The 23588-nt window shown below is 40.3% G+C and overlaps 2 protein-coding genes across 4 annotated transcripts in view; one reads left to right on the forward strand and one right to left on the reverse strand.

Moving 5' to 3' along the window:
• The window catches only part of LOC120723484 (sodium-driven chloride bicarbonate exchanger-like), a 63234-nt gene extending 56790 nt beyond the window's left edge, over window positions 1-6444 (reverse strand). For 2 of the 3 annotated variants that reach the window (XM_040014955.1, XM_040014954.1), the window contains exons 1-2: window positions 5744-6441; window positions 4183-4212 (exon numbers count right to left, since the gene is read on the reverse strand). In XM_040014955.1, the coding sequence (XP_039870889.1) occupies window positions 4183-4212; window positions 5744-5791 (78 nt within the window). In that variant the 5' untranslated portion in view covers window positions 5792-6441. Of the gene's footprint in view, window positions 1-4182; window positions 4213-5743 lie in introns of all 3 variants that reach the window. The other variant, XM_040014956.1, reaches the window with a different exon arrangement.
• A 1354-nt stretch (window positions 6445-7798) lies between these two features.
• Window positions 7799-23266, forward strand: stk24b (serine/threonine kinase 24b (STE20 homolog, yeast)). Its single transcript, XM_040014959.1, has 11 exons — window positions 7799-8635; window positions 12781-13011; window positions 16736-16792; window positions 17647-17755; window positions 18035-18192; window positions 19547-19732; window positions 19820-19968; window positions 20133-20256; window positions 20480-20548; window positions 21070-21206; window positions 21305-23266. The coding sequence occupies exons 1-11, from the start codon at window positions 8594-8596 to the stop codon at window positions 21339-21341; spliced, it is 1299 nt and encodes a 432-aa protein (XP_039870893.1). The 5' UTR covers window positions 7799-8593; the 3' UTR covers window positions 21342-23266.
• The last annotated feature ends 322 nt before the right edge of the window (window positions 23267-23588 follow it).

The following is a 23588-nucleotide window of genomic DNA, read 5'->3' on the forward strand; positions in this document are numbered from 1 at the left end:
TTTACTTCCAAGCCTGCATTAAAGCAGAGTTTTTGAGTTCATGTTTTTCCTCTAAGTCCTGCATTTTGGGTCCAATTCCTGCCTGCCACACTGCATTCTTGCACTATATAGAAATAGAATATTGACAACATTGTTACATTTGGCTATGGTAAATATAATACACTCAACAAAAATATAAACGCAACACCTTTGTTACTGCTCCCATTCCCCATGGGATGGACGTAGAGACCTAAAATTCATTCCAGATACACAATATAACCATCCCTCCCAAACAGTGGTCACAAATCAGTCCAAATGTGTGGTAGTGGGCACATCTGCTATATTGAGATAATCCATCCCACCTCACAGGTGTGCCACATCAGGATGCTGATCTGACATCATGAGTAGTGCACAGGTGTACCTCAGACTGCCCACAACAAAAGGCCACCCTGGAATGTGCAGTTTTTTGTGCTATTGGGGGTCTGGGGACCCAGAACCGGTCAGTATCTGGTGTGACCACCATTTGCCTCATGCAGTGCAACACATCGTCGCATGGAGTCTATCAGATTGTCATTTGTGGCCTGTGGAATGTTGGTCCACTCCACTTCAATGGCTGTGCGAGGTTGTTGGATATTCGTGGGAACTGGTACACGCTGTCGTATACGCCGGTCAAGCACATCCCGAACATGCTCAATGGGTGACATGTCCGGTGAGTATGCTGGCCATGCAAGAACTGGGACATTCTCAGCTGCCCTCTGCCCTGAACAATGTGAACCATGATTCATCCGTGAAGCGCACACCTCTCCAACGTGCCAGACGCCATCAAATGTGAGCATTTGCCCACACAAGTCTGTTACGGCGACGAGCTGGAGTCAGGTCAAGACCCCGATGAGGACGACGGGCATGCAGTTGAGCGTCCCTGAGACGGTTTCTGACAGTTTGTGCAGAAATTGTTTGGTTGTGCAAACCAATTGTTCCAGCAGCTGTCTGGGTGGCTGGTCTCAGACGATCTTGGAGGTGAACCTGCTGGATGTGGAGGTCCTGGGCTGGTGTGGTTACACGAGGTCTACGGTTGTGAGGCCGGTTGGATGTGCTGCCATATTCTCTGAAACGCCTGTGGAGACGGCTTATGGTTGAGAAATGAACATTCAATGCACGGGCGACAGATCTGGTTGACATTCCTGCTGTCAGCATGCCAATTGCACGCTCCTTCATTGCTTGTGGCATCTGTGGCATTTTGCTGTGAGACAAAACTGCACATTCCAGGGTGGCCTTTTGTTGTGGGCAGTCTGAGGTACACCTGTGCACTACTCATGATGTCAGATCAGCATCCTGATGTGGCACACCTGTGAGGTGGGATGGATTATCTCAATATAGCAGATGTGCCCACTACCACACATTTGGACTGATTTGTGACCACTGTTTGGGAGGGATGGTTATATTGTGTATCTGGAATGAATTTTAGGTCTCTACGTCCATCCCATGGGGAATGGGAGCAGTAACAAAGGTGTTGCGTTTATATTTTTGTTGAGTGTAGCTGAAGCTATTTAGATTAGCTTAGGTTAGCTTAGCATAAAATCAGATATTGTCTTCGAAACCAGAAATATTAGCACATTACTGTTCTTACACACTGGCTTTTATACATATTAAAGGTAATGTTTTAATTAGTTGGATATAGCATTATGCTAGCACTTTGGTCATTTACAAGGCTTAATGCTAAACTAAACTAACTATACATTGAGCTATCCATCCATTTTTTTTAAACTTTTGTTGTTGTTTTTTTAATTGGGGTCACAGACTTAACTAACAATTATGTATTGATTCAGGTAAAAAAAAAAAAAAAACATTTAAAAACTTATTATTTCTAGTTGCCCTTTTGGTTTATTGAAGCTGGCTACAAAGAAAGTTTCAGTTTTTATATTCTAAGTTAGGCTAAACACATTCTGCTCAATTTAATTTCCAGACACTAGAGTTAGATATTCTCATATCTAAGTGTCATTAGGAATGCTTCTGCTAAACTAAAACTAAAGAAACTAAACTAAAACTTTTTTTTGCTAAACTAAAGGAATTAAACTGAAAATATTATCTTTTTGAAATTCCTAAAAGATACGCAAAGTGTTTGAGCCACCCTGATGCCACACCAAAGACTACTTAAAAGGCCAAGTTATGCCAACAACAGTTTATAGCGGCCATCTGCTGGTCGCAGCAGATGGCCGCCGCTCCATGAGCCTGGTTCTGCAAGAGGTTTCTTCCTGTTAAAGAGTTTTTCCTTCCCACCGTTGCCAAAGTGCTTACTGTTGGGTTTTTCTCTGTATGTATTATTGTAGGGTCTACCTTAGAATATAAAGTGCCTTAAGGCGACTTTTGGTGATTTGGCGCTGTATAAATAAAATTGAACTGAACTGAATTAAAGATGACTGATGCCTCCTGTCAAAAGCAGCATTGTATATAAGGACATTATTAGTTAAAGAATTTTTAAAATAGCCTCTATGATTTAATAAATTTGCTCTGAAATTAAGTTTTGAGTTATTCAAACACTAAGATTTGAGCTTTATCTATTTCTAATGTTACCAAAGTTTTACTTTCCATGTGAAATTATTGTATATACGTGTGAATGATAAATTTGATTTATCTTCCATTCTATCGCAGAGTTTAATTTAGTTACTGTTGTCATTACTTAATAAAACAGGGTTCTAATATTTGTATTTATTCACAATATCTTGTAATGTGAAAGTCATCAAAGTGCCCCTGTCAGTTTAGACAGGGGCACTTTGTACTCAGTCTTGTCCTCAGTTTGGCTCTTGGCCCACAGTTGCATAAACAATATTTTGTCAGAGCAAATAGCATGCACATATCAAACCTATCCTCCATGGTTTTTCTTCTCATACTCCTATATTTGGCTCATATTCTCAAAGGCATTTCACAGATATAAAGCCTTCATATAGATTATCTGTTATTATTTATTTATGTTAACCTATTGTAGATGCCAAATGCAGGTGACGTGTGATTATTGCAACCTAAAATAGTCAACATCTGTTTAGCAAGCAATCTAATTGAAGATCTGAACCAGATACAGCTGCTATATTATTGCAGATTAACAGCTGTTTAACAGCAAAGAATGTGAGAACACCATCTGAGGCATCAGTAAATCTATCTGATCATTTACTTTTAATTACTTCCTATTGTTCTGAGAAGCACAATAGTACCAGTAAAGCAATGCAGGCCTGCATTCAATTTTATAATATCTACTCATTCATTCATTCTGCCTTAGTAAGACAGATTCATTTGCAGTGTTGAGCTATTTTTTTTACAGTTTCTTATGCAGATGAGGGCTTCCCTCCACCCCCACAAAAAACACAATATTTGCGGTGGGCTCTCTCTAACATTTGTTTTTTGTGAAGCTTTAGATTTCCTAAAATTTTCAATCTTAAGTTGGAAGTCTACTCAACACTTTGCACTGTCACCTCATGGCAAGAACAACACAGTTTGGATGATCTCCCCGAGCCTGTGCGGGTTTTCTCTAGTTTTCTTCTCACCGTTGCTTGTGGTGTAGATGTGAGATCAATACAGGACTTAAAATACAGAGAATAGAGGGGTGTATGCATGTATGCATAACAGTGGCTTATAGTATATAGGGTTTAAAATCTTTTTCTAAAACTCTTTACCGTTTATTTCAACTGCGAACTCTACACATACACCAAACACAAAATCAACATTAGTACACCCAGCTAACGTTTTGGTGTTGATTGATCATCACTATCCATTCAAGATAGCTGAAATAAAAAATAACAGTGAAACTTATGCAGACATCCAGCATGTTACCTGGCCACCTGCTTGATGTCATTCAATAACTTTTTAGTACTAGGAGGCTTTTTTATCCAAATTTTTGCATGTGATTATTTTTTCATTAAGACTAAAACAAAGCAAACAAGAAATACTTACAAAGGGGAAACAATATATTAGACAGTTGTGTAAATCTATTCCCTGCAAGCTGGAATTGTACCCAGCAGTTTTTTCGCTGCTAACACTACTACTACTTTTTCCTACTGAGCTATACAGCCATCCCACACCAGACTGACTCTATAACCTTACAGTACCTGCCTCTTATCAGAAACCAACTGATGACTGAGGGGTTGGAGCAGTCCACTGACCATGCAAAACAATAAGAAAGTCATATAGTTTGCATTATTCTGTGTTACTCACCACTTCTTTAGTTTCTTGGGAACTTTGTTCCTGCAATTAAAAAAAATATATCAGGAAATCACTTAATGGGACAAAAGCAAGACACGCAAGAAGATTACTGTCAGCCAAAATGGTCTGTGAAAAACATACCTTAGCACGTAAACTTTGAGTGTAACAACTCAAAGGCAGCATACATTGAAAACCAATAATGCATTTGAATGCAGCGCTTGCTGTTGTAAATTAAACATACTCTCATGCATGACCCTGGAAACCTGGTAACACAGTAGAACGGTACACAATTATACTGTTTTTTTTATAGCCACGTCGTTTGCTGAGAAGTCCCTGAGATTCTCACTATATTAACACCTCACATACTCATACACATCCTGGTGAAACCATGACAGCACTTGCTATGAGCTATGTAGGAGGAGGGATGGGGAAACAGCAATGAACTACAATGACAGGGAAACGACTACACTGCAATGGCACTGCGGGGAAACGGAACATCCCATCCCATACCACATCAGCCCCATCAGGCTTCACTGTACACCATAAGCTGCGGAAAACTAAGTCCTCATGTAACACAGCTACAAATAGAACAAACAATGAGAGTATTGATTTGCCTCTATTTGGTGCTTTTTTTTAAATGGTGAGCACAAAGCAGCATATTTCATATCTCCTCTGGCACTGACAGTGCTTCCAAGGCAGCTGACATTTTTTTTCTCCACACAGTCTCACCTGAATGCTAATGAGGAGAGGCTGACCGCAGAAGCAGGCTGTGCCTTCAAGTGTCTCAGTGTGTTGCATGTGTTTGTTTGTGTGTAACTCTGCCATTGGGTTTGTTAATTTGCTATACTACAGATGCATGTATTCCTCAGTCAATTTTTTTTTTAAATTTGTGCTGCATCTCTCTGTCTATAACTGTATTGACAGTAACACCTACACATGAGATAGAATATGATTACTGCACATAAATTCCTGCATGATACAGTCAATTTGCCGAATATGATATTTTCAAGTCATAAAAATCCAGTCTCTCCTGTCTCTGTCTCCTCACTGCTAGGATTAAACACTTTATGCTCATTTCACTGTATCTTGAGATGATGTGTACTTAAAGCAACAGCTTGGCAGTAGATTTTCATATAGATAAGAAAACTGGGTCGAGGGGGTAGCCAGCCCATATGATTTCTACACAAGAAGCAAAGAACCCATGAAATATAACTAGCCTCATCACAAATGCCTCCTGTGTGAAGGCGTTTGGATATGAAGGATGTGAACATCTTCTACTCGGATATACATGCAGTGCACAAGGGAACTGCATCCCCTATATATGATGCGCAACATCCATGTTAGTCGTGATATAATCATGCGTCATATAGCCGGCAAAGCGTCCGAATATTGGTCATTTTGAAGTACGATTATAATGAAAATGAATCATTCATTTATCGCGTGCTTGCGCCTGTCTTATTCCAAAGGGGTAAACACTGAGCACCAACAGTACATTATGATTTCAACAAGATTATCAGTTACATTTTAAAGAACTGAACACAAATACTGCAAGTACGTGAATATTTAGCCTTACCGTTGGCAAGAGCGGCTCCATTTGAGCTCCTTGATCCGTGATGTCCATCTTTTCTTCTCCTTGGCTTCACAACAGGCAAGTCGTGATGCGCTACTCCGCCTCTGTCAAATGCGTCTCGAAAACGAGGATGGCTTTTTGTTGTAGCTGATTTGATGTCTCTTTTCTCCCTCGTATTCACCGGGTGGGTTTGATCAAATGGAGGTAGCAAAGCATTGCCGTCCTGCCCTACATAATTTACGCACGAAGGAGGGAGGTAGTGCTTCCCATTACACGCGCTCACCCCGGGACGCGGCGGTGATGAGCACACAGGCGAGTGAGCGTACAGGGATTCATTTGTGAATACATATTTATAGTCATTTGTAGTCGTTAAGACACGCATAACTATGTTCGGCCAAACAGTCTATTGTTTCAATTGGATCTGTGAAAAAAACATTCAATGTATTTCAGTAGGGTGCAGTTTAAATACTGTACTGCGTGCGTTATTAATATCTAGTTTAACCGCGACAGCAATCAATACAGCAATGGAGCAATGTCTGCTTGTTTGGTGTTACCCATGTGGATTTTCTCAACCACTGCGCCATACACAGGCCCCCTCCGCACTGAAAACAGCCGCAGCCATTGTCATTATTTTCTTCTCATTTCAGATATAAACATATAACGCATAATATTACGTCAAATGCGCATTACCACTATCCAGAACATCTTACACACCGGCTACAGAAATGCTCCGGTCATTCCATCATTATTTCTAGCTGCAGCACGCCATGCTGTGCCTGTGCCGGAGTTCACGTTTGACCAGGATGCCGCTGCAGTGAAGTTTATACCGGGGTGCCCTCCTCTGGTGGCCATAGAAAACCGTTGCAATTGGATTTAGCCTATATTCATAATGCAACTGTTTAATCTCACTTAAGAGTAACACAAGACAATAGCATGAACGTCAGTACTTAAGTACTTACCTAAGTAATCAATATTTAAGTTGATGGTGGCATTTAATGATGATCAGGCTACAGTGAACTGCTTTCTAAGGTCAAACACATCAACTCTTGGATTCCTTGTCAAACTTTTGCTTGAAGCAGGGGGGAAATTGCCCCCGCCTTTTTATTTTAACTTTTGCAACTCTTTGAACTACAAGTAAGCAAGCCTGCAGTCTGAGACTGAAATCTATTATTTGGGATATTATGAGTTCTTTAGGCTATGATGGAGTTTGATCGTGTATAAATATGGCAGAAAATGAAATAAATTCTATAGGCTGATATAGGTTGAATATGGAATATGTGGAACTCTCTTCCCCCAGATATAATAAACAGCGGTTCTGTTCAAGTCTGCATATTCACTGTAAACTTATTGTTTGTTTATTTTATCTTCTACTATGTTTTTAATTCTACTAAGCGTCCTTGGGTGTCTTGAAAGGTGGTTTTAAATAAACTGTATTAATATGGAAAACTTTGAGTTTCATTGTAAAAGGTCAGGTCTACCAAGTTGGTTTTGTTTATAGTAAATGATTAAATAAAAATAATAATTTAAGAAGAAAAAAAACAATGAAAGAAAGACGACATATTCATTTTTTTCTCGTATTCAATGGTCCTTCCAAATAAGGGGCATATTACTTTTATCTTACCGTTATCTTAACATATGATCGCGTGATGAATAAATAGTAATAGTGAATAGTGAGTATATTTGTCATTACACAGATTATGCATTCAATGCCGAAAAAACTTATTAGGACTTAACATGTCTGAATTTTGACATAACGCCTTAATGGGAACATTAAAATAAGTAATATGTTTGCACTTTAAGGCATTTTAAGACAAGCTACTACTATTTGGTCTTTTTTAAAAACGCTACGTTTATGAATTATTGACAGTTTTTGTTCTTTGCCGTAAAGCGGTGTTACCAGAACAGGCCAAACAGAACTTCTTAGATGAGATTCTGTGGTTTAAATATGGATCCTTTTTATTAGTATTAGACTCGCACTCAGTCATTCAAAAAAGAAAAGACAAATAAAGTCTGGGAGCCCAGGATCAATCCAGCTGCCATCAACACCTGCTAGGTGGGAGAGAAGTAAAGATGCTGCTGCTGATTCGGATCCGGATCCGCCCAGTCAGGCGTCACGGCACCGACAAGATGGCCGAGAGTACGGGACGAAAATGAGGGAGGAAACAAAAACACTGGTGACACTATCCTTGCTGTGGATGCCAGACCTGTAGAGCAGCGGGTGACGAGTTAGTGCAAAGATATAAGCTGGGTTGCTTAGAGTTTCTGTTCTGTGGGTGACATTTGCCGTATGCAGACGAATTGTAGTCCAAGCTGACGGAACGTTTGGCAGGTCGTCTGCGTTGGCCAGGGAGCTAACCCGCTAATCATGTTAGCTAGCTGACGACACCGTTAGCTAGAGAATACGCTTTGAGAAAGTGACATCAGGTTAAATTTGAAATACACAGTCGTCGCTGCTACTTTATTACAGATATCATTTTTTCGCAAACGGTATTACTTCTACGAGTGAGAAATTTAATTTAACACACTAGTTAACACTTAGCCTTCTGGTTAGTAAGCTAACATTGCGGATTTCTTCAGAGTTAGCGTTAGCAAACGTTGGTTAGCGTGCTCAGCTGTTTTGGGTGTCTTAGGTTGTTCGGATACAGAAAAAGTGCATTAGTTCGTGTGCAGGAAGGACATTTTATTGTCCTGTCTGAGAGTAACCGGGGGTATTCTGAGCAGATCTGGGTAGCTAGGTGTGCTGCAGGAGCGCTGTGGGACATTAACGGCACCACAGCCGGGACTGTAAACACAAGTGAAACCGATCAGACCTCAGCCCTGCACCAGTCAACCAGTCAACCAGTCAGCATCACCATGGCCCATTCTCCCGTTCAGGGTAACCTGCCGGGGATGCAGGTAAGTTAAATGTCTGTGGAGTCTGTCCGCAATAGGTAGTCGAGATGACTGTCAGAACAGAATATAAATCGTTTGCCTCCCTGCTGTGAGTTTGTACTCCCACTCGGCTCAGTGAAGTGAAGCGTTTAAGTACTCTGGTACATCGCGTCAATTCGTCTCATGCTCGAGGTAGGACATTCCATTATTAGTGAACTGGGCAGAATAAATCGGAGGTACATATTCTCTAAAAGCTACCAAAACACATAGACTTGCGTGTGCCGAGGGTAAGTTAATTAACCTTTCTGCTCCATGTGTTTTCATTGTTAGTATCACTGACAACAAGTCTACTATTTAATGACACATATTTTGAATTGCAAGAGGTAAAATTCGGATATTTCAGTCATGACTTGAAGGAAATATTGAGCTCTCACGTGCCGTTGTGCAGAGACGTGCAAGCTGGAACTTTGTTCCTGCATCTCACGTATCCTTACTGCGCCTGTAGAGCTTGTGTTGGGCAGATGACTAGAGCAGATAACTGTTCCTAATGTAAACTGCCTCACGCACCAGATTATGCTGTCTTTGCAGGCTTGTTAGTAAACACAAGATGCATATCAGAAGTAGAGAAGCTTTTGGGATTAGCCAACGGCTACCTCAGTTAATACATAGTAACTCATACTGAAAGTATACAAAGGTTAGGTTTATGTTATATGAGTCTGCACAACACTAAAGCACGCTAAATCATCGTTGTTGCCTGCCAGTCCACAATTTGGAGAAATTGTAACACATTTTACTCGCAGAGTCAATGGTTTTTCCTTGGAAAATTGGATTTAAAGGCACCCTTTGACAGAAGGGTTCCTCCTTGTATGAACCAGTGGCTTCATATTTTAGTAATCTCAAAATGGACACATTGACCCTGCCTTTGCTCAGAGAGGTCAAAAAAGGAAGTTGTTTTTGTTGGTGCCTAGTCCTGTGTTTCCCACATAACAGCCTCTTGAGAATTCAGTAATTTTAGTTCACTTCCTGTGGTGTTAAAGGTTTTTTCATACCCCACTCAGATACACTCAGTGTTACTATCCACCGGCCCCACCGATACAGTTTTCAGTGAATTCACTAAGCACACTTTCAGTTTTTCCATCATAAGCACTCCAGAGTGTTAAGCTTTTCTGTGTGACTGCTCAAACGATTTAAAATCAGGCAAAAGCAGTTACTCAGTGTTAAACAGGCAGCATGTAAAACTTGTCAAAGGAAATAAGACGTACAAGAGCTGTGTATGATATCACAAAAATACCTGTACAAATTTTTACATGAGATAAATATGTCATGGTGATATCATTAATATAGTAATGCTATGCGTTTACATTCCCTACTGTGGTCTTGTCTGAGAACCATGTGTCAGTCTCTGACAGCGGGTTAGTACCTAAAAAGGAGCTACTTAAACTGTCTCTAACAAAGCACAGCACTTTGTAAAATATGTAAGAACAGTAGGGCTGCTCGATTATGGCAAAAATGATAATCACGATTATTTTCACTGAAATTGAGATCACGATTATTTGACGATATTTATTTAACCCTTTAAGACCTACCATAGAACCAAGTCCACCAGAGCTTATATTATTTTTTTTACATGCTGTAGTGCCATTTGTGGGAGCATTTCAAGTTGCTATACAACTGTTATAGCCCATATTTTACTAATATGTATGCATTAAGTCCATAGTAACTACATTAATTGCAAAAAAAGTGCAATAAACTACAAAAAAAATTGAAAATCGCTTTTGTTTTGTTTACATATATTTCTACTTGGAGAAATTTAAGAGGTTTATCCCTCAAAACTTTAAATACAAAAAAGTTGCAAAAAATAGTTTACAACAACAGGAAATTTATTTTGAGTGTCTTCATAGTTTTATTTTGGAGATACAGCAATTTTTATATACTGCAGGAAAAACAAAAAACAATCCTATGATGCAAATTTGCAAAGAAAACAGCATGTGCATCATTTCACTGTGGGAAGTGTTACGAACAGCTGATAGGAACGGCAAAGCGTGTTTCTGGAATATTATGTTTTTGTTCCTGCAAGCGCTTTTTATGCAATTTTTGCAAAGCTATATGTGGAACGAAACCATGACCGAGGACAAGCTGATGGCATAAGATGTAAGTACAACTCCTCCGGTTTCATATGCAAAACAAATTATTGCGCTAGCTTACACGGTTCAGGTTCTACAGGGATTTAAAAATAGTTACGCAAAACGGAGCATGCTGCTCTGACCGGCTTTAAAGGGTTAACAATGACTTTAAAAAAATAATATAAAATAGTGTGCAGCACCACTGAAGTTTTTTTTTAAACTCTCTTTTCAACCAACGGCAGTCACTCTCCAAATAACTTCTGCTTAGCTTTCCGAGCTTCCCTCGGGTCCTCCTAATCAGCGGTCTCCAACCTTTTTTGCGCCACGGACTGGTTTATGCCCGACAATATTTTCACGGACCGGCCTTTAAGGTGTCGCGGATAAATGAGGGAGGGGCTAATAATCGGCTCAGTCATTTTTAATGATCGTTGAAAGCCCAGATCGTAATCGTGATTAAAATTCGATTAATTGAGCAGCCCTAAAGAACAGTGTTACCACAAAAGCTGGAAATGACAAATGTGTTTCACCACGTGAGGCAGAAACAGTGTTAAGTGCAACCAGGCTATGAAGGAGGAGATGCTAGCAGGTGGTGACGTGTGACCTAAATGTAAACAAATGACTCCACTGAGCACTGGCTTGTACACTTTCTATGATAGTAAGAGCAAACCATGGATAGTCATTACTGATGCGGTTATATGTTTGAAAAGCAGGACTTTTAAGTAGCTGGTTAAAAAGCTGCAAGATACAACATTCTAGATAGAAAGTATTTTTAAAGTATTACAAAAATTTTCTTGTATCATGAGCTATATCACACCCTCTACCACCTACACTTACAACTGCTTGAGCTGCTCAGTCATGGCAACCCATGTCAAGAAGCTCCCAATGCACATTTTTTGTGCTGATGTTGAACTTACTGAGTCAGCAGAGTGTTAGTAACTAAGCCTCAGCACTTGGCGACCCTGCTTTGCAACATTACATGCTCTGTCACTTTGTCAATCCGTTGCTGTGGTTCCTAAAGGCTTACATCTTTTAATAATAGCTCTTAGAGTTGATTGTGAAATTTCTTCGTGCCTAGATATTTCACTGTAACTAATGTGTTGCAAAGGTATCATCCTGTTAATCACACTCAAATTCATTGAGCTCTTTAGAACAGCCCATTCTCTCACAACTGTTTGTAAAGGCAGGCTGCTTGGCTAGGTGCTTGATTTGTATACACCCGTGCATATGTGACTGAAAACATTTGAATTCAGAGTGGTGTGGCCCAATACTTTTGTCTGTATAGTGTATGTAGCTGTATGCTTATATACTGTATATGATATATGAGTAATGACATGAATGTATGATTCATGTTAAGTAGCCCTGATCTCCAAGTCCCCTTGAAAGCCTCATACGGGTTGATTGACTTAATCTTAGATGTTTTTACTGCAGTCAGACTTAAGTCCTCAGCGTATTAAGATTTTTAATGTGTGTTTATACATGCTGCCTCAGGCCTAGAGAGTCCAAAGCAGAGCTACAATGTTTCATTTACTAATAATCATGAGAACAGTAACTCAGCCTTTTTGAAAGTTTAATTTGGTCATTGTTTTTCTCTTCTATGTGTTTTTTGTTTTTTTTTGGGGGGGGGGGGTTCTTTTGTTTGTTTGCTTGTTTTGTTTCAAAAAAATTAATGAAGAAAATGATGAGCGCACAGTAAACCCCAAAGGGGTAGCTCGACTAAAATGTTGCCTTCCATTTACATTTTGGGTTGTTTTTTTGTTTTTTTTAATGCTTTCTTAACCTGCATGCTGTCCAATTTTTACACTTTTCCCTTTCATTCTCCTGTGTCTTTCTTTTTGTGTACACAAACAAAAGGTGTTGCAATGAGTGAATTAATGTGTCCTGTAAGAATGGCACCCTGCTGGTGTTTCCTGTTTGCTCCCCAAGACTGATTTCTTTTTAAACATTCCTTTCTTTTATGTTTTTTTGTTTGTTTGTTTTGTGTTTTGCTTTTTCAATCCATCTTCCCTTTCCGCCTTTGTTTTGTTTCCCCTGCCTGTCAAACATCAGAATGCTAGAGTGGACCCAGAAGAGCTGTTCACCAAGCTTGAGCGCATTGGCAAGGGTTCATTTGGTGAGGTATTCAAAGGCATCGACAACCGTACACAGAAGGTCGTGGCGATCAAGATCATAGATCTAGAGGAAGCAGAGGACGAGATCGAAGACATCCAGCAAGAGATCACTGTGCTGAGCCAGTGCGACAGCCCCTTTATCACCAAGTACTATGGCTCATACCTGAAGGTGATGTTTGTTTCTCACACAAAAGCAAGGTTGCAATCAGCAGCATACTTTCAGGTTCATACGTATTTATAAACATTTGGTCTAATTTTGGCTCTTTACACCACCGCAGTGGATTTGACATCAAACAGTCAAGATCTGATTTAATTGTAGACTTAGCTTTAGTATTCTCTTTTCAGAGAATCAAAGATGACTGTGCATGCTGGCAAAACATTTAATATTTGTATACAATTATGGTAAGAAGTGTACATATGCTTGTCACGGGCATAAATGTCATGATATTTTGTGGGGGGGTTTATTTATTTTTGTGGGTTTTGCCAGGGTGGAATGATTATACAACATACAGCTTTAATGTGCACAAGTCAAATCTAAATCCATTTTGGATTTTCTCATCACTTGGCGTCAAAACTGTACATGGAGGTTTATACTTACACTCTTTTTAATCATTTAATTCAGTGATTTAAAACCAGTTTAATTAATGGTCCTGAAGGTTTTATAGTGTATTTTAACTTGATATGGTCAAGGCCTGTTGACGTCTTGTTAGTGAAAATGATTGACTACTGGTAATTTGTCTTTGCCAGCATCAAAAGGATTTGTTTGACAACACTCATTAGATTGACCAGTTCTTATAAGAAAAAATGTCTTGAAAAATTCAAGGAACTCTGTGAGGATCTTAAGAAGGATAATTGTAGATTTACACAAGTTGGGAGGTCTCTTGGAGCCATTTCTAAACAACTGCAGATTCAGAAACCATCAGCTGAAACTACACAAGTACAAGTTATTCAGATGTTTTCACCAGTTTGATCTTGAGGAATACTCAAAAAGTCAGCTCCAGATGAGAGGAAATTGGTTAGCATGTTCAGGGATGGCACAAAGACCAAGTCTGTTAAGAAAACTCCTGGAACACCAGCCTCACTGCCCACAGTGAAGCGAGTTTGACACCGCCATGGTCTGAGAGGTTGCAGATCAAGAAAAAAGGCCCTGCTCCAAAATCGACATCTTTAGGTTTGACTGAAATTTAGTCGTCCACATGGACAAACAATTACCTTCCGGAGATATGTTTTTTGTGTTCGTCTCAGACAAGAAAAAGATTGAGCTGCTTGTCTACAATGAAAAGAGGTATAATTAGAGGAGTGGAGATGAGGCTTTCAAACCTAAAGCCTCTGTACCAGCTGTCAAGCATGGTAACAGTACCATCGTGCTAAGGCTGTTTTGCTGCCAGTTCTGCTGGTACATCGCACAAGATGGATTAAATAATGAAGCATGAAGACATCAAAGCTTTTCTGCGAAAGCATCTAGTTGAGGTGCAGCTTGCTAAGAGACATTTAACCAAATATTAGCAGGGTATAGCACCAGTTATTAAAAGTGGTTTTAAATGATTTTAAGAGAGTGTATATACCGTTGAGCCTTCATGTGTACTTTTGACCCTGCTTTGGTCGTCTTGTTTCTTTTAAAGTCATTAAATCTGTATGCTGTACAATCAGTCCAGCCTGGGAAAAGAACGATGCAAACAAATCATTAAAAGCCCCAAATTACAGCGATATTTATTTCCGTGCTTGGTGTATATAAGCATTTGACCATCATTATTACTGGAATGAGAATTCTGGAATCTGGAACACATGAGATTCTCTGCCAGGCCTTTACTGAGGTCGACTTAAGTTGCACAGACACACATGTAAGAAGTAACTAAAGTACCTGATTACATGTATTCCAAGTTACTCCTGCATTAACACAAGATGTTTAGTCGAACTTGACATTGAGCAAATTTGATGAGATATACAATGAACTTCCTTCTGCTGCCCACGTTTCCAACAAATAATCCAAAATTTAATGGGGATTAGCCTAAAAATGACTCGAGACACCCACCAGAGATGTGTTTTTAGTTGCATTTGTATGTGTGCGCATGACAACGGGGATTCTAAGGCTACGTCAACACGTACTCGGGTATTTTTGAAAACGCAGATTTTTCTATGCGTTTGCACCTTTCGTCCACATGTAAACTGCGTTTTCGGTCACTGAAAACGGAGATTTTTAAAAACTCCTGCCAGGGTGGATATTTTCTAAAACTCGATTTTTGTATTTACGTGTGGACGAGGAAAACAGAGAAAACGCAGCGTCAAAGGTGTGCGCCTTTTTTCACGTCACACTGTGTGCCACGCTATTGTTTTGGTTAAATTAATTTTTACATTGGCGGACTTTAGACAAAATACTGTTACTGTTAATTTTACTCTCTGCAGTGTTTAAATGCTTACATATACACACACAGTTACTCTCCCTCCATACATAGGACTCAGTTCTATGCACCATCTTTGTTTACTCTTTCCCACCCAGGCTTCTAGACTTCTGATTGGCCAACATTTCTACACGGTTAGGAATATATCACCATGGCATGTTCCTAGCAGTGTTTTCCTTCGTTTTTGCGTTTACATGTGGACGGGATTTTTTTCTCTGTTCTCAAAAATACCCGTATGTGTGGACGTGGCCTAAGTATCACATTATGGTCCGAATCTAAATATCACTGCAAACTAGCTGAAGCTTTAAATGCAGTGGTGTGTTCTCTGGATCCTGTAACATACTTGTCACTAGGGATGGGTACCGGTGTCCGGTGCCATGATGGCACCGGTTCTGACATAAACGGTAGTAACCAGACCGAAAAGCAGCGCACATTTCGGTGCTTTATTTCGGTGCTTTTTTTTCCTGAGCTGTGATACACTTTAGATTCTAGCCAATCATTTTACGTTTCCGAGGATAGTAGGCGGGGCCAGGTACGTACGTTCTGTTAGAGCAGAGCTACAGATTAAAAATGTCCAAGGCGAAGCGGTCAAAAGTCTGGCTGTACTTCATAGCAAAATATGCAAACTCAGCAGCAACAAGTGCTTTAAGCTGATACTGTGATACTGTCAAAGGAGGTAACACCAAGAATCCGATGAAACACCTGGCGACGCATAGCGGTTTTTTTAAAAGCCCAGAAATGCGCCGTATTTGATAGCTTGCTGCCAGACCTCACACCGAGCGCATCTACTGCGGGTGGGTTGCCTGTTATGCAACATCCCCCAAAAACACGAAGAGGAGAGTCCTGGCCCCTAGCCCTGCCAGTGTAGCAGAAATGATGACGGATGATGATGGCAGCAGCCGTTCTTCTCTGCGTGAGTAGCTTAATGTTGTTCGTGTATAATTTACATTGAGTAGGCTAACCACGTTATTACATTAATGCATGTAAGGTGAACTAGCAAACATCATCATAGCTACATGCGGCTGTCTTCTTGTTTGATGGCAGATACTCCCTTCACCCTGGCCAAAAAGGCTAAAATGACCAAAGAAAAAGTGGAAAACAGCTAAACATGAGAGGTTTAGGACAAAGTTTGTGTTTTTTCCATTGTTTAAGCACTGCTTCCAGCCAAGAGTGATACCATATATGCCCCATAGCTGCAGAAAAGGCTAACATTGTTATATTTTTACAAAAAACAGCTGAACATGAGAGGTTTTTGGACCAATTTTGTGTTCTCCATTCTTTAAGCACCGGTTTGAGCACCGTTTAAGCACCGGCACCGTTTCAAAAGTACCGATTTGGCACCGGTATCGGATAAAACCTAAACGATACCCATCCCTACTTGTCACTATGCAAAAAGTAAACTAAACTTAAAAAAGCAACTGTATATCTTTCACCCACAAATATGCCAAAGTACTCAATGTCTTCTCTTTTCATTCTTCCTGTTTACCATTCCAGGACACAAAGCTATGGATCATTATGGAATATTTAGGTGGCGGTTCAGCATTAGATTTGGTAAGTGGTTCTCTCAACCCAGTACAATAGTTGTCAAAACAAAACCTCTGACACTCTTTCCTTTATATAGTATTGACAGTGTTTGTTCACATCTCAAGCCCAATGTGTATATGGGTCAAAATGTTGTATGTTGTCCATAGAAAATTTCTGTAAATTTGTGTTAATGAGACTGAACAACATTTTATGAGCGCTTAGAAGCAGTAAAATGAGTCTGTCTTTTTACAGGAACTGCTGGGATTGATGGCACACTACATAATTCAAAATGTACATCTACTGAAACAACATTGTATTGCAATAGTAGTAAACAACACAAGTGTCACTATCACTGTTTATCACTGTACACAAAACCTGTATTGTCTTCACTTTTAGGACCATTTGGTATCCCCCAGGTCACACTGACTGAGAATGTATTTGGGGTTTTAAAACCTAGTCTGACATAGAACTATTAACAGTTATTGTCTTCATCTCAGTTTCAAACAGTAGAGAAAACATGTATGTTTACTGATTGCAATTAGTCTCTGTTCGAATACAATTAACAAATATGAACTCTAAAGTCCTCTGACAGCTAAAACTTTTGGTCATGTTGAGGGTGAAAGACTTCCCTGTGCTCATATTATAATAATGTAACATTATTTGTGTGTTTGTATCTGTGACATGTCTGTATAGACACGTCAACCTGACCCAAGACCATGTAAAGGATATAAATGTACTGGCTATAGTAGTATGTGTGCTCAGTCGTTATTTCTGGTTTGTACATGTTTCTCACAGAAAATGAGCAGTCATCTCCGTGAAGACAACTCTGCTGAAATCCACAGCTCATAGTTTTTGTTTGCTTGTTTGGTTTTTTTCCAAAGATGGAGCCTGGAGCTCTGGATGAGACCCAGATCGCCACGATCCTAAGAGAGATCCTCAAGGGCCTGGAGTACCTGCACTCTGAGAAAAAGATCCACAGGGATATCAAAGGTAGCCAACTGACTTTGAGTGCTATAATTAGAGGACACATGTTTCAGCTGTTTAGGCTTCAGGGAGTGAACACAAATATCATGGTTTTGACACCCACTTAGTTTCTTTCATTATGATGTTGTTCACTTGAGATGAACATTGCAGCAGTTCTCTGAAAGCTATCTGACCGTTCCCTCTTTATTATAGAAATTGGTGATGTAGATAAATGGCATTAAGAGAATTGTCTGAAGCAGTAGCAAGGCTGGATCACATCAGCTATCCTTCTTGTTCCTTCTGCAGCTGCCAACGTTCTGCTGTCTGAGCAAGGAGAAGTAAAGTTGGCTGATTTTGGTGTTGCCGGGCAGCTCACAGACACCCAGATCAAACGCAACACTTTTGTGGGCACCCCCTTTTGGATGGCCCCTGAGGTCATCAAACAGTCGGCCTATGATTCCAAGGTGAGTTCAGAGCCAGTTACATAGTGTACACAGCTACGTTGACTTACATTCCTCTGGCAATCTTTCAGGCTACACTCTGCTGTAAATGTAAACTTCAAAGTTTTCACGATGCTAAAATGACACAAAAAAGAAAACTGAATAACTTGTACATAGAGCTGTCTAAAAGCTTTCCTCGACAGCAATTGAAAACATGGTCAGTATAAATCCATTACATATATTTTTTAACAGATGCTATGAAAGACCGGTGACAATGAAAATAGCATCTTTACCAGTCATGTGGTTGTAATAGTGTTAGAGTTATGTCAGCTTAGGCTGATGCACACAGCGTAGGAAGAGCAGCCTGCAGCAGCACATGTGCTTTCAGCTGCTTTCAAAGTGACAGCTACCATGTCGAACTGGTGCCCACTTCATTGAGATTGTGCTGCATTTCATGTCCACTTTCTGCAGCAGATGAACAGTATCTGAAAGTCATCTCCTTAAGAAATGGAATAACAGTCCTGCAAACTGGTCCTTCGTTTCATCCATTAACTGTTTGTGGAAATGGGTGTTAAGTAATTAATTATTAATTATTATTGTTGTTGGTGACTGCTCTGTGCATTTCTTAAAAGGATGGTAAATGCCACATAGAACAGGAGTAACTTTCTGAAGTGGGTGCTGGCTCCCTATGAGGTGAGGGCGACCGTGGCTCAGGGGTTTGGGAATCGCATCTGTAACCGGAAGGTCGCCGGTTCGATCCCTGGGCTCTCTGTCCTGGTCGTTGTGTCCTTGGGCAAGACACTTTACCCTACTTGCCTACTGGTGTTGGCCAGAGGGGCCGATGGCGCGATATGGCAGCCTCGCTTCTGTCAGTCTGCCCCAGGGCAGCTGTGGCTACAACTGTAGCTGCCTCCACCAGTGTGTGAATGTGAGAGTGAATGAATAGTGGCATTGTAAAGCGCTTTGGGTGCCTTGAAAAGCGCTATATAAATCCAATCCATTATTATTATTATTATTATGAGCAGCAGAGGAAAGATGTGAGTTACCAGAGTGACTTGTGACCAAAAGGACATCAGTAATGGTTCATCCAGCCGGCACATATAAACTCGGAAGAAGAGTCTTGGTTGTCTGTAATTAGTCTTTTAGTACATGTGTGGCCTTAAAATGAACTTTTTTAGTTGTTATTTTCACTACTTGACCACAAATGATCTTTTTCTTTATCTAGCTTTGTGGAATTTAGTTATTTTTAGTTGTTTTTAGCTTCTTTGTCACAAAGTAAAGGATGTCCACAGCTCCACAGTCATCGGTCAGTCACTCCAAGGTATAACGAGAACTCTGACATTTAGTTTATCTTATGTTTATCTTCTGTGTGTTCCAGGCTGATATCTGGTCTCTGGGCATCACTGCTATCGAGTTGGCAAAGGGTGAGCCGCCCCATTCAGATCTCCATCCAATGAAGGTTTTATTCCTCATCCCAAAGAACAATCCGCCCACACTGGAGGGCAACTACAGTAAACCACTCAAGGAATTTGTCGAGGCCTGCCTCAACAAAGAGCCCAGTTTTGTAAGTAATATTAAAAGTTTTGTTTTGCTGTCTGTACAGAGTTTTCAGACTGCATCACATGCTCATCTCAAAGCTTTGTTTTTACAGAGACCAACTGCCAAAGAGCTGCTGAAGCATAAACTGATCGTCCGTCATGCGAAGAAGACGTCCTACCTGACCGAACTGGTGGACAAGTACAAAAGGTGGAAGGCAGAGCAGTCTAGAACCACAGAATCCAGTTCTGACGAGTCCGACTCGTAAGTCCAAAATGTCTTTAACTGTGAAGTGAATTTTCATTAACGAAAAAATGCATTCATCTCTGTGCTGCTTTGTTCTGATGAGCTGGAAGCACTTAACATGCATGACTTTATCACTCATCCTGATAAATGTCCAAAATCCTCTTTAATATCTGTCCAATCAGAGAGCAGGATGGCCAGGCCTCAGGTGGGAACGACTTTGGTAGTGATGATTGGATCTTCACCATCCGAGAGAAGGACCCCAAGAAGCTGCAGAATGGGGATGGCCAGTCAGGAACAACAGATCAGGTCAGCCATGAATGGATTTTTGTTTAGTTTTTAAAAAATTTTTAATTTGACACTTTATCCATCTGGCTCCTTAGCCAGCTCCATTTTCCTACTTTGACGTAACGTATCTGCAGCTTATGCGCACTTTACTGTGATAAAAAGTTGTGATGTTATTTGGGGAAATTGAGAATTTTTTGTTTTTTAATCCCCTGTAAGTGCACTTCTTTATTTTCTTTTAACACAGAAAAAAGACATTCCAAAGAGGCCTTATTCACAGAGCCTGGGCACTGTTATCTCTCCTGCATTATCTGAGGTAAGCAGCTTCATGTGGACGATCAGCTGAGTAGTTGTTCTCCTCCACAGCCATCACTTCTCACTTGGTCTGACTCGTGTAGCTGTGGTGGATTTCTGCAAACTATAGACGAGACTTGTTTTTCACACTGAATATTTTGGGAACTGTAATTTGTGTGTGACTCATTCTTTCGCTCACATAGTTTTTGGTGTTGTCCAAATGAACTTTGCTGTGTTTCCATGGTTTTCAAGCAGGGCTTCCATTGAGTAATTTCCCTTTGTCTGTTTCACTCATCTAAACATTCAAATTAATTGACTAAACTCAATCAAACAAGCAGTTTTATTTTGTTTTTACATTTTGAGTGACTGCGTTTTCAGAACATACGCGGTATATAAAGATAAACAACATGTCACCACTTCTTCCTGTTGTGCAAAATTAATGCTCAACCGTTTCTAGCTCCTTAGATGTGTAGTTTTGTATTGTATCTTTGTGTCATTAGATTAACAAAGTGTGTGGCTCCTTCCCTGTGTTCTACCTCCCAGCTGAAGGCACGACAGGAACAGGTGAACGGGAACCCCTTGGTCCTGGATGAGCTGAAAGAGGCTATCCTGCTGGCTGAGGAGGCCTACCCTGGCATCTCTGATTCATTGGTTGCTCACATGGTGCACAGGCTCCAGAGGTAACAGCTTCCCTCAGATTTAGTGCTCAGAAGTCAGTAACTATATAAAGCAGAAGATGCCATTAATCTGTTTTATACTTGTCTCTTCTTTCTTCCAGTTTCTCCACAAGCAAGACATCCACTTCCTCCACTTAGTGATTGGTTCTGTCCCAGCCCTGCTCTCCCAAGCCCCTACCCCCCCCATCCAACACCGCAGCCAGATCAGAGGGTTCAAAGTCAGGGGTGATGTCATTCAATACCAGCTGACCACATGTGACCTCTTTGTGTAGGGCGGGGTGCTAACCTGGCCTATAAAAATGACTGAACTCCAAAGCAGAGGAAAAGAAGGAACCTCTGGAGAGCTTCTTTTATTCAGTAATAAGGAGAAGTTAAGGGGGCAGCAAGACCCGCTGGAAAGGCTTTGATGGGACAAACTCAGTCAGAGTGATGTCAGCGATGCTGGGCTCTGTGTACAGGAGACTCCTCCAGCCTCACACAGCAGAGTCCACAAGGAGCCAAAAAAATCTCCCCAAAATCCACAAGACTTCAGCCACCCCACCCCTCCCCCACTCCCAAAGTAGGAATCATATCCCCCCAAACCTCTGAAAGCATGCTTGATGAACCTGCAGGGTTATTATCTTAGTGTGCAAGCTGTGTGTGCGTGCGTGCGCGTGTACCTGTGACTGCGTGTTCATGTGTTCTCTCACGTAAGTAAGACTCCCTGCTTAGGCAAATTGCAGCATTCATAAGGAAACCTCAGGTAAAGTGCTTTAAGTGGAATTTGTCCTCCAATGGCGCGGGGGGTGGGGGGCCATGCTGTACATGAATACAAGTTGTCATTGCGGGAATTGAATCACTGTGTACAAAATGGTCATGCGCATTTTGTAGATACTGATAATGTTTAAAAGCAGATATTTAAAGTTACTCCAACAGTAAGAACAGAAAATGCCTTGCCTTTACAGATACACACAAATCTGTGTTCTGGCATTACATCACAGTTTTCTTTGACTTATCAGTGAGTGAGATTCATCAGTGTTTTGGGGTTTTTGGGTTTTTTTTCCAAAGTGACTTGGTTTCAATCTCACATTTCAATCACCTGCTGAATCAAACTAACTTTGTTACTAAGCTGACTTTGTTTAGTGGCAGAAGAATTTCCTTTGTTTCTTTAGTCAGGAGGAAAACTGCTACCTGTACTTACGTTTAGACAATTAAAGTCAGTTTTGAAATTTTGTAGGTCAAGATGAAGTTAGGACAATTACAAAGAGGAACCTTTAGGGGTGATCGAATGCTGATATGTGAAGTATTATTATTCCTCGGCTTGTAATTTCTCCTTAGCAGTGTTTAGAAACTCAACGTGGAGATGAGGAAAAAATGGCAAGGCCCCAAGAAGGCAATCAATCCACACAAACTTTGCTCATGGCCAAATTAAACTATTGATCAGCACAAGCCAAGCTGCAGAATCCAATGCCATCTTTATTATCCTCACACATTTCTGTTCTCACCTCCACACCGTGCTATAGAAGTGCCATGTCTTCTTTTATGCTTTCACCAGATCTTTGTAGTATGATTTGCACCTTTTTTTTTTCTAATTTTCAGATCAGTTTTTTTGCACTTTGAAAGTGTGTCAAGTATTTAAAGAAACCTGTAAAAAAACAAAAAATTGCTAATAGCCATGTTTTACTATATATGTTTACTTAAGAGTTCCAGAATTTACTACTGTGCTAATGCAGCAATAATGTTGGTGAGTTGCATCAAGACGCACTTGTCAACACAGGGACTGAAAGAAATTAAGAAATATGTGATATTTTTATAACTGCAAAGAGTTAAGTATGGAAATATGGAATGCTTTATGGATATCAGCACCTGCCTCTGGCAACAACAAAAAAAATCTGTAACTTACAGAAAAACATATGCTACGAAAATAACAAAATGTGTACATTTGGTCTCCTTTATCATAGCTGACAGTTTATAATACTGTATATAATCTTTGCTTGTGTCATTTGAGAATCCCCAAGTTAAATTTAAGCTCCTTATAAGCTTTCAAAGTGACATGAGAAATAAAGATCTAATCTAACTGAGAACATAATGGCCACATTTACTTTTCAGGAGTTGTGTTTGTATACTGGAAACTCCTTCAACACCATACAGGAATTTAGTTACCATTGTGCCACATTCACAAGTGTTTCTAAAGGACACTAAAGCAATTCCCCAGCATGGTAAGGTATACATTTGCTTGTTGTTTGTTTTTAGGTAGGAAAGAAAAAGTCCTGTTCTTATTCAAAAGTCCCAGAACACAGAAGGGGAGCTTCTGGCAGTTTAGGATAGTAACTGCCTCAAAGTCACAGTGACTGGAGCACATTGGTCGACAGCTACAGTGAAAGATAATTAAAACTGCAGTAGAGA

This window comes from Simochromis diagramma, unplaced genomic scaffold (genome assembly GCF_900408965.1).
Source record: "Simochromis diagramma unplaced genomic scaffold, fSimDia1.1 OVJJ01000680.1, whole genome shotgun sequence".
NCBI lineage: Eukaryota > Metazoa > Chordata > Actinopteri > Cichliformes > Cichlidae > Simochromis > Simochromis diagramma.